Below are 12,058 nucleotides of genomic sequence, written 5' to 3'. Positions count from 1 at the left end.
CAGTTCCCGGCAGGGGCCAGTTCCCAGCAGGGGATGCACAAGAAGCAACCATACATTGATGTTTCTCTTCCTCTCTCCTTCCCTTCCCCTCTAAAGATAAATAAATAAAATATTTTTTTTAAAAAGAGGTAACTAGTTGATGTTTCCCTCTCTCTTTAAATAAATAAATAAATAAATAAATAAATTTAAAAAATCTTTATAAAAGGGGTTTATTGACATATAAACCAACAGATTGTTTACTGAAATACAAATGCAAATAAAGGTTAAATATTTGCTCTATTTCACTCATAACAAAAGAAATACAAATTAAAGTAACACTGACAAATCCTTTCTAAAATAACAAATTGGGGAAAATCTACATATATGACAATATACTCTATTGTCAGGATTGTAATGAAACAGGCATTCTTATACATTGCTGAAGAGAATGCTAATATATCCCCAAAAGAAGTTACGTGGCACTTTGTTTTTTTTGATGCAATTATAAATGTGATTCTTTTCAGATTCCCTTTCTCATGATTCATTACTGACATATAAAAATGTACCCTAGTTCTGAATATTTTGTGTCCTACTTTACTGAAGCCATTTATCAGTTCTAATAGTTCTTTGGTATAATTTTAGGGTTCTCTATATAGGGAACCCTATATTGTGTCATCTGCAAATAATGACACAGTTTTACTTTTTCTAATTTGGTTCCAGTGCTTTAGTCCCCACAGAAAGCTACTCCTACACCTAACCCTCCAGCCCCCACCCTGAAGTTAGTCGATTTAGTTCCTCCCCATAGACTCCTGGCACTTCTTGAGCTACTGATCTTGCAAGGCCACTTAGAGTGAATTTGTGACAAGTGAGTCTCTGTACCGTCCCCTTAAGGCCTGTATCTCAGTCTCCCACAGTCCTTTGTTTTTCTCAAATACAAACCCTGCTAGTTTTCACAGCCAGATATTATAGGGACTCCTCAGCACTGATGCCCTGGGTTGGGGAGCCCGGTGTGGGGCTGGAACCCCTCACTCCTCAGGGGGAATCTCCACAGCAGATATCCCTCCCGTTTCTTAACCACCACACCATGGGGCACCCACCTGTTCCGCATCTCCTGCCCTCCTACCAATCTAAGCACGGCTACCTCTTTATATCCTTAGTGATATAAATTCTGTTTAGTCTTCAGGTGGTTTTCAATGATGATTATTCTGTAATTTAGTGGTAATTTTCTTGTGGTCATTGGAGGGGACAGGCAGAGTTTACCTACTCTGCCATCTTGGCAGGAACTCCCTCACAGTGAAAGCAGACATCCCTGTCTTGTTCTTGATTTTAAGCGTAACACTTTGACTTTTTCCCCAATGAGTGTGATGCTAGGTGTGTGTTTGTCATATAGAGTCTTTATTACATTGAGGCATGTTCCCTGTATTCCCCACTTTGTTGAGAGTTTGTCATCATAATTTGGGTGTTATTTAATTAGTTCGGTATTTAGAGATACTTTTGGATTTCCAATGTTCATTTTGTTGTCCATTCATAATTAAACTTCACGTGCTTAGAGAATATCCTTTGTACGATTTTAAAATTTTAAATTTACTAGGACTTCTTTAATGACCTACCATACAGTGTGTCCTGAAGAATGTTCCATGTATGCTCAGAAAGAATGTATTTTTCTGTAGTTGTGTGGAATGTTCTATAGTTGGTTAATTATGATTTTTTAAAATGCCAATAAAAAGAAACAAATTACTGAATCATGCTACATCATGAATGAACCTCAAAAACATGCTGCATAAAGAAGGCACCCCAAAAAGGGGTGATGACGCTGGAAAATGCTGATGCTTGTTTAATCTGGAGATTCATTTATAGTTTTACCTTCAAATTTGAGTATGTTTAAAACTTTCAAGATAAAAATCTTTTTTCTTATGAAAAACAAAATAAAGTTTAGTTAAAACAATTGAGTTCAATTGTCACTCAACTAATTTTTAGAATGGAGAAGGCAAATTTCCCACAGAAACATAATGTATATGGTTCCTGGTATCCCAAACAAGAATGACTTACTTTCTTGCAATATTTTTGAAAGTAGACTGAAATAAATCTTCCATAATGTGGTGTTGTTCTCGACAAAGAATTTCAGTCATCAACTGCAACAATACAGGACTTTGAGATAATTCCAATGCATCTAAAAACTGGAAAAAAAACACACCCCATTGTTGATAATAATAATTTTGTTGGATTTTCATTTTTGTTTTGTATTTAACAGTTCTAAATAAAAAACTGATTATAATATAATTTCATAGAGAATTAAGAAATACTAACATTTTAGTCATTTTGCAGATGTAATAAATGTCTGGCATATAACAATTTTGTTAAATATTTGAGCTTTAGTTTTTAAGGTTTTGAGGATATTTTTCTCTCTAACACCTTTTAGAATTTCCTCTTTATACCAGGTTCTGAAATTCTATAATTACAGGTCTTTACTAAGGTCATTTTCCTTCACCATTCCAAGTGAGACTCTGTGGGGTCTTTTATTCCGGAAGTGAGTATCTTTTCAACACCGTCTTAATTGTACAGATGTCTAGGCTGCTCATGTAGAATTTTCACTTTTACTCCCAATTTCCATCTCAATGCCTGTTTCTTCTACTTTCTAGGAGATATATTCAATTGTATCTTTTGTTCAGTAGAGAAATGAGGCAGTCACCATCTTAACCAGGCCATAAGACTTGAGGTCACTAACAATGGGACAGTGGCACTATTTGCTTCCTGATGTGCTATGTTGCCAAAAAGATTAGCCTGAATCTCATGACCAAGCTTTAAGCCTCACTCCAGTTTAGACGAAATACAGAAGATTAGGTACAAGTTAAAGAACACTCCAAGGAAGCCCTGCCTGCTGTGGCTCAGTAGATTGAGTACTAGACTTCGAACCAAAGCATTGTTGATTCGATTCCCAGTCAGGGCACATGCCTGGGTTGTGGGCCAGGTGCACAGTATGGGGCACATGAGAGGCAAGCACACACTGATGTTTCTCTCCCTCTCTTTTCTTCTCCCTTTCCCACTTTCTAAAAATAAATTTTAAAAAATCTCAAAAAAAAAAAAAAAAGAACACTACCAGGACATAATCAGACAAATATGGGACAACATCCAAGAGTAGTACTCTGGTTTCTTCCAAAAATTAAATATCATGAAAAAATAAAAGGGACAAGGTGATGTAGTTCTAGATTAAAAGATATGAGAGACATGACAATTCAGTGCAATCATTATAGATCCTGGTTTGAAAAACCAGCTAAACATGGGGTTACCCAAAGAAACATGAATGTGGACTACATAACACATGACATTAGAGAAGTGTTCATTTGCCTAGGTATGATAACAATATTGTGGCTTATTGGTAGGACATGCATAATGAAGTATTTACGAATGGAATATCAGGTCTGAAACTGACTTGCAAATATTTCAGTCAAAACACACAAACATACACGCACATACATAACAGAATGTTAACTGTTCAATATAGGAGATGGTAATATAAATGCTTGTTTTACTTTTCTTTCATTTTTCCTGTATGTTGGAAAAATTACATTAAAAGAATGGGGAAGAGAGATTCTGTATAGTTGGGCAGGGTTCGTCGTACACTGGTCTTTCCATGTAACTGGGTCCTACAAAGAAGAGTCCCAGGAAACAGAGAAAGTCAGGAGGAAACTGTAAGCCTTTATACTTAGTGTTGGAAGTCATGCAGCATTACTTTCTCTGCATTCTTTTTATTGACTCTTTAAGGACAACCCATCCCCAACAGGAGAAAAATCAGCCTTTGTCTTTCAATGGAAAAGCCACACAATAAGAAAAACATGTGGAAGGGGATATACTGGTACAGCCATCTTTGGAAAATACTGTATAATCTGCCACACCTATGTTTATCTCTATCCTAGCACTTAGTAAAGTATGTTTTAATCATCTGGTTTTTTTTTTTTTTGCTTGTTTGTTTCTTCTTTGTTTTACTATAAGCTCTTTGAAAACAAAGACTGTCTTCATTATTTTTAAGTACTCAAAATAATGAAGGTTCAGACAGACACTGGTTCAGGGCTCAGTCCATCGTGAGTATGACAGACCACTACCATGCTGCAATGCTCATTGCCTTAGTTTTTCTTGACCCGAGTTTAGTTGAGTATACGTTTGCTCTAATAACAACATTCACGGCCTTGCTTACAGATGTATATGGCAAACTGTATATTAGCAGAATTGATATATGCAAGTTCAGAATTAAGCACTTAAAAGGGAGCAGTATGTTCTCTACTACACTTCTCTACTTCTTACTGGATACAAAGGAACAAGATAGGAGTTGTTAGAGCAGCCATTCTGGACAAAATAGAAGCTAGATATGAAGAAAGATAGAGAACAAGGTAATAGGAGACTGGGTCCCTGTTCACTGAGAAGCTATCCTAAGTAGTCAATCTAGAATTGTATAGAAGAGAGAAATGATCAATCTACTACTTTGTTTACTGGTATTTCAGGAACCTCCTGCTGTATGTTAAATAATATGGGTAATAGTCACTGAATGTTTCTCAAAATAACCAGTACTCAAATTTTAGAAAATGAAACATACTGATAATAATCTATTTCTCAGCTCTTTTTGGTACTGTTCTTTAAGACTTATCCATTACACACAAAATAACTCAGAAGATATTTATGCATAAAATATTTCATACTTTAAAATTAGAGAGAAAAGTAAATTCCAAAGGGTTTAGATGTGTATCTGCTTCCAGTGTTACCCAGCTTTCAAAATGAAATACTGGTGAATTCTTTTATTTTAAGATTTTACTTATTTATTTTTAGAGAAGAAGGAGGAACGGAGAGAAACATCGATGTGAGAGAAAAACATCGACCATTTGCCTCTTGTATGCATCCTGACCGGGGACCTAACCCACAACCCAGGCATGTGCACTGACCGCGAAGAGAACTCGTGACTCTTTGCTTTACAGAATGACATCCAACCAATTGAGCCACACCAGTCAGGGCTGAATTCTTAAAGTTATAACATTCATCTTATTCTGGATGTTCCACTTACTTCTCTTCATCACAAAATGTGACAGAAAAAAACACATTTTAAATTTATTTGTTACTCCGAAAAAAAAAAAACACTACCTTTTTCATGCAGTCCACATAATTATTGTACTGCAGAGTTCCTGGGTGAAATTCTTCTGACTTCATAGGAAAATTAGAAACAATGAGCTTTTCAAGAACATGTTTAAGGTCCTCAAGACTGCCTTCAGTAAGACTGGTGAAGAATGGAAGCAGAATTATAGCTTGACCCTGTGGAACAATGCAGACATATGAAATTGCACTACTTGTGGCTTATAGATCCTGTGGGATAAATAAAATTACTGCTTCTAAAGACTTTGCAAATAAAACACTAGTAGATTCAATAAAACACTTCAGAATACCTTCTAGATTACATTTAAAACCCTGAATGCCATGTGTATTGTGGCTCTTACTCTGAAGGGATGTAAGTCAAGTCAGGGCTGTATACGCGTAAATACAAAGGGCATTGTATAATTCTCTATGTTATTTCTCCTCAAAATATAGACTCTAATAGAAATAAACCAGGCAAGTTTTGAGTGAAAAGAACATTATCGATAACCTATGGGGTAATTTACATATACTCCTTGCAGAACTAAACTCAGAACTTCACACCAAGCTTCAAAGAAGCTAGCTGTTATTTCCTATCTCCCTTACGTGGCAGGTAAGTTCATAGACTCCCTCCTACTGAGAAAGGAGAAACCTGATTAATCACAAAGAGCAAACATTCTAAGGAAAATCTTCACGATTCAGTAAGACAATGATTTTCATTAGGCCACATTTTATTAGAGTGTAAAGTCTAATTATTAAAGAACTTTAAAAATGAAAATATTATGTCTTCACCCTAAAAATTACTAAGATACTTTATATTACTCATTAACAGAAAAATGATTAATAGTTTAAAGTCTATCATTCATTAGTTAATACGGCAATTCTCAAAAAAGCCGATTTAAATAATCTACATGCAAAGACAAATGTAATTTCTTCTAAGTTTGGTAATTTCATTGTGGTTTTATTTATCTTTTTGGAGAGACATACTAAATAAAGTATGTGCAGATCAGATAGCAGGATGCCAGGGGTTTCCTTCATGTGACGGGTAGGAATGACTGCACAGCTGGAACAAACAAGCCCACAGACAGATGGCTATCGAGGTTGGGTAGTAAGTACACGGGGGTTTATCACGCTAGCCTCTCTGTCTTTGAATATCTGAAATTTTTCATTATAAAAATAGTAAACATCACAAATAAGCAAAATTATAAAATGAAAAATAATGAAGAACATAATCTGAAAAAAAATCTTAAGACTTACCTTTAAATGTAGACCCAATTTTGAGTCAGCAAGTATACTAGTGTATGTTGTAAAGACTTCAGGGAATGCACTGTGATTTGTATTAAAAGATACAGATGAATCAATCTAAAGGAGGGGAGATAAAAACATGACACATTTCTACATCATGTCTCTAATTTCCTTTAACACCGTTTTCAAATTTTTAAATTTCAGAAATAACCTATAAATTTGTTCCTGGGCTTCAACAATATTTCAGCAATTCTTGTTCAAAAATACTTTAAAATTATCTGATTAAGACAATGCATGTAAAGACACACTAAAAAGATAAAAGTGTTGTACAAGAAATGATAATGAGCATGAATGATAATGAAGTAAAATAACAGAAAAAGTATAAAGTGTGAGATAATCACCAGTTGTCTAGTTAAAAACTGTCCACCAACTGTCCACCAACTAAAAATATTTCTATCAAAATTCCATCAAATTTTTAAAGATACAAGTTACAGAGTCCAAAAAAAAAAAATCCCCCCACAATTGTATTTTTAACGTTTCTCAAATTACCTGCAAAATTTTTGCCAGTAAAGTCAGCACTGCCACTTTACTTTCAGGAGCAGAATCAGCGGCCCACCACAAATCACACTTTTTCCAGTTTTGCAGAATTACAGTCACAAGTTTCAGTGCTTGGTGTTTCTGACTGGCCCGATCCCTGAAGCTCTGATCTAACATACCATTCAAAACGGTGCTCACCTGAAACAATTGTGTGGTGGATGAGGAAAAATTCTTAACATCAAGACCAACATATATAACAAAATTCACTTCCATTGCAAAGCCATTCTTGAAACATAAACATGTTAATTTTATAATAGCTGTTAACTTTGCAACTCCTCCAATTTGAGAACAGCACTTGAACATGTAAATTTTCCCACAGAAGTATAATGTGTCTCATTTATGAAATGATGCTCATACTGCTATTTCTTGTGTTCTTAGTTTGGGGCATTCTTGATGGGGGAGGAATTAGCTTTCTTCTGCCACTATCACCATTTTATGTGCACACACATTTGCGGACCTGCACATCTGTACACAGTCTGGCATACACACATTTCCTGTCCCACAACCTTTTCAACAGTGCTTTCTATTTGGTTAGACAAATATTCAATATATTCCTATCACTATGACAATGTAATCATTTCTCACAGGTGATCCAAGTCAAGCATACTACCAATGCTTTTCCTTTCTTTACTCTTTTCAATGTTTGTCATCAAATTCTCTCAAATTAATGAAATCTCCTCAAGACATACAAATATCAAGAAGTCTATCAGCTCCCTCTCTGCGGTGACAGCTCTCCCTCTGGAGTGTTGTGACTGCTGCCCTAGGGTTTTGCTTCCGGGTTACCCTCTGGGAGACTCATCCACTTTTATATGTTCAGGCCATTTTCCCAGATCCAACATCATCCTTTTTCTTGGCTGACTGCTTTATTTTAGTGAAGTACATACTTCCTCCAGGAGCTTCTTGGTGAGAAACACACAGAAAATATATTCCTTCAGTACATCTGAAACATTTATTCAACTTTCACACATAATTGATAATCCAGCCAGATTCAGAACTCCATGTTGGGAATCTTCTCTCCTTAATTGTGAAGAAAATTTGACAGCATCCATTTTGCTGCTGCAAAGATAAAAGGCAACCCAATCTCTTGATCCTTTTAATGTAATCAGGCTTTCTCCTACAGAAATTTTTCTGGATCTTTTCTAATGGTGAAACCCCAGGGTTCTAAATTTTTAAGAAATGTGGAGGTGTTTTCATACACTGTCCTGGGCACTCAATGGCTCTCTTCCACCTGGAAACCCAAGGCCTTCCTTTGTGGGAAATTCTTTTCAGCTGTGTTAGTCATGGAGGCATATCTTCCCCCTGGAGTAGAGGTTCTGGTATTCCACCTTGTAGACTGATCCAAATTTCTTCCTCTTTCTCTCTTATTTTCTGTTTTGTCCTTGTCCCTCTATTTTTTTGTAAGAGTTCCTGAATAGTATCTTCCAAACCCACTTCATTTTCAATTTCTGATGCCTATGCTTAATTCCCCAAAATTCTCTTTTGTCCTGTGATGTTTCTCTTTAGTAACAAGTCTTGTTTCATGGATACACTCTTCCTCTCGTCTTTCTGAAGGTTTTGCTTTTTACCTTTCCGTCTCATGGAATAGTTTATGCTTCCCGTGTCTTTTTCCCAGTCTGCCCCTTTAGAATCCCTTCCCTCAGAATACCTTTACTGTTGGCACATATTAAGGAACTGACTAGAAGCACTGTACAGTGAGTGGGCTGGGCTCACTGGTCATGGTTATTGATGTAAATTGATCTGGCTTGATGGTGATGACAATATCTTTATTTTGTCTTAGGCTTGTTACAAAAATTCCAATATTCTACCTGAGAGTATATTCCTAGAAGACCATCTTCTGGAAGCCAAATTGGGAGGAACGGCCTAAGCCCTAAAGATTAGAATTTAGGCAGGCTTTCACTTAACTTCCCTGTATTCAAGAAGGTATCCTTATACCACAAAAATACAAAGGATTACGAGACTACTATAACAGTTATACCCTAACAAACTGGACAATTTGGAAGAAATGTATAAATTTCTAACTGTTTGCTAGAAACGAATGAACCTAACAAGAATAAATCAGCAAGAAATGGATAATCTGAATAGACCAATTAACCAGTAGGGAGAGTGAATCAGTAATGAAAAACATCCCAACAAACAAAAGTCCAGGAAATGATGGCTTCTCTGGTGAATTCTACCAAACATTTAAGGAAAAAAGAATGCCAATCATTATCAAACTATTCCAAAAAATAACAGAGGGAACACATCAAGACTCACTTTACAAAGCCAGAAATACCATGATACCAAAACCAGATAAGAAAATACCAAACATATCAGACAAGAAGAAACCAAAAATACAAGAAAATTACAGGGAAATATCACTGATGAATATAGATGCAAAAATCCTCAAGAAAACCATAGTGAACCAAATTCAGCAATACACTAAAAAGACCATATATCATGATCAAGTGGGATTTATTCCAGGGAGACAAGGTTGGTACAATATCTGGAAATCAATTTATGTGAGACACACCACATAAACAAAATGAAGGATAAAAATCCATGATCATATCAACATATACAAAAAAAAACATGTCTGACAAAATTCAGCATCTACTTACAACTTCTACTTACAAGAAGTTTCAATTCAGCGGAAAGAGAGGGAACATACCTCAACATAATAAAAACCATATATGACAAGCCCACACTAATATCATATTCAATGGTGAAAAGTTGAAAGCATTTCCTCTACGACTGGGAACAGGACAAGGATACCCACTCCAGACACTTATACTAGAAGTCTCAGCCAAAGAAGTTGATCCAGAGAAACAAAAGGCATCCAAATCAGAAAGGAAGAAGTAAAATGTCTCTATTAGCAGTCGACATACTACATATAGAAAATTTTAGACTCCACTAAACCTTTTAAAAATAATCTACAAATTCAGAAAAGCTGAAGGATACAAAAATCCATATTCAAAAATCTATACTCCAATGACAAACAATCAAAAAATAAATTAAGAAAGCAATCCCACTTAAAATTGAATCAAAAAGAATAAAATACCCGGGAATAAACTTAACCAAGGAGATGAAAAGACCTGTACTCTGAAAACTAAAAAATACTGATGAAAATTGTAAAAGACTTAAATTAATATAAAGACATTCCATACTGATAAAATAGAAGAATTAATATTGTTAAAACATCCATACTACAAAAAGAAATATACAGATTCCAAATTCCAATGGCATTTTCACAGAAATAGAATAATCCTAAAATCTGAAGGGAACCCCAAGAGACACCAAAGAGCCAAAGTAATCTTGAGAAAGAACAATTCTAGAGGCATCACACTTCCTAATTTTATATTATTCTATGATGTCAAAGTAATCAAAGTAGTAATCAGTATGATACTGGCATAAAAACAGACACACAGATCAATAGAACATAATAAAGAACCCCAAAATAAACCCCCACAAAAAATAGACAAAGGAGTAAAGGATATACAATGGTGAAAGGATATCTCTTCAATAAAAGGTGCTGGGAAAACTGGACAGCCACATGCAAAAGAATGAAATTGACCCCTATCTCACACCATACACAAAATCAACTCAAAATGTATTAAAGACCTAGATGTAAGACCTGAAGCAATGAAACTCCTAGAAGAAAGCTTGGAGGGTAGGACCCCTGACATTTGTCTTGGCAATAAATTTGTGGATTTCACACCAAAAGCAACGGAAACAAAAACAAAACAAACAAGAAGGGCTATACTGAACTAAAAAAGCTTCTGCATAAAAAAAAATCAACAAAATGAAAAGGTAAGTTATAGGAGAAAACATTTGCAAATTATATCTGACAAGGAGTTAATATCCAAAAATATAAATAACTCATACGACTTAATAGCAAAATCCAAACAATCCAATTTAAGAATGGTCAGAGAACTGAATAGCCATTTTTCTAAGGAAAACATACAGATAACCAACAGGTACACGAAAAGGTGCTCAGCATTGCTAATTATCAGGGATATGCAAGTTAAAATCACAGTATCACCACATACCTGTTAAAATGGGTATTATCAAAAAGACAAGAAATAAGAAGTACTGGTGAGAATGTGAAGAAAAGTGAACCCTGTGTGCTGTTGGTGGGAATGTAAATTGGTACAACTACTATAGAATACAGTGTGGTGGTTCCTCAGAAAATTAAAAAACAATGACCATACAGCAACTCCCCTTCTGGGTATATATCTGAAAAAAAACAAGATCACTCCCTAGAAAGGATGTTCACTGCAGCATTATTTACTATAGTTAAGACATGGAAACAATGTAAGTATCCATCAACAGAAAATGGATAGAAAAGATGTATTATGTACAAAGAACAGAATGTTATTCTACCATTTAAAAGAGGAAATTCTATCAATTGCCATAACATGAATGGACCTTGAGGATATCATACTAAGTGAAATAAGCTAGACAGAGAAAGATAAACCCTGTACAATATAATATATGTGGAGTCTAAAAAAAACCCCTAAACTCATGGATATTGAGAACAGACAGTTTGCTAGAGGCGGCGGGGGCGGTGTTGGATAGTTGAAATGGGTCAAGGTGGTCAAACTTCCTGTTACAGGTTCTGGGGATGTAATATACAGCATTGTGACAATATCAAAAAGTTAACAATATTGTGCAGCATATTTAAAAGGTGGTTTGGGAGTACATCTTAAAATTTCTCATCACAGGTAAGAAAACTGTAATGATGTAAAGTGAGAGATGTTAACTAAACTTATGGTGGCGATCACTTCACAATGTACACATATGTCAAATCAGCAGGTTGTACACTGAATACTAATACAATGTTATTTGTCAACTGCATCTCAATAAATCTGGAAAAGAGAATATCCATTAATGAGATTGATTACAAAATAAATAAAATTAGTAGCTTTCTAATATATAACATCTTATAAAGAAAATATTAAAGGAAAATATTCCATTTACATTTACAACTAAATAGCATATAATATCTAAAAATGGTCTTAACAAGAAATGTGCAGGAAAAAAAAAAGAGGTCAATTCCATTTAAATGTACTCTGTACATAGTATATTATCAATCAGAATCCCTAAATGTTGTGGGGAGGGTGGTGAGGAACTTAACAAAATGATTCTA

The 12,058-nt window shown here is 35.1% G+C and overlaps 1 protein-coding gene across 1 annotated transcript in view; it reads right to left on the bottom strand.

Annotated features, from left to right (window-relative positions):
- PRKDC (protein kinase, DNA-activated, catalytic subunit) overlaps positions 1-12,058 on the bottom strand; it is a 224,993-nt gene that overhangs the window by 110,413 nt on the left and 102,522 nt on the right. Inside the window, exons 37-40 of the mRNA XM_037035382.1 lie at positions 6,886-7,071; positions 6,349-6,453; positions 5,107-5,274; positions 2,029-2,156 (exon numbers count right to left, since the gene is read on the bottom strand). Of these exons, the coding sequence (XP_036891277.1) occupies positions 2,029-2,156; positions 5,107-5,274; positions 6,349-6,453; positions 6,886-7,071 (587 nt within the window). The remainder of the gene's footprint in view (positions 1-2,028; positions 2,157-5,106; positions 5,275-6,348; positions 6,454-6,885; positions 7,072-12,058) is intronic.

This window comes from Sturnira hondurensis, unplaced genomic scaffold, assembly GCF_014824575.4.
Source record: "Sturnira hondurensis isolate 20B ecotype Veracruz unplaced genomic scaffold, ASM1482457v3 Scaffold0022258, whole genome shotgun sequence".
NCBI lineage: Eukaryota > Metazoa > Chordata > Mammalia > Chiroptera > Phyllostomidae > Sturnira > Sturnira hondurensis.
This window is presented reverse-complemented; position numbering and strand designations above follow the sequence as displayed.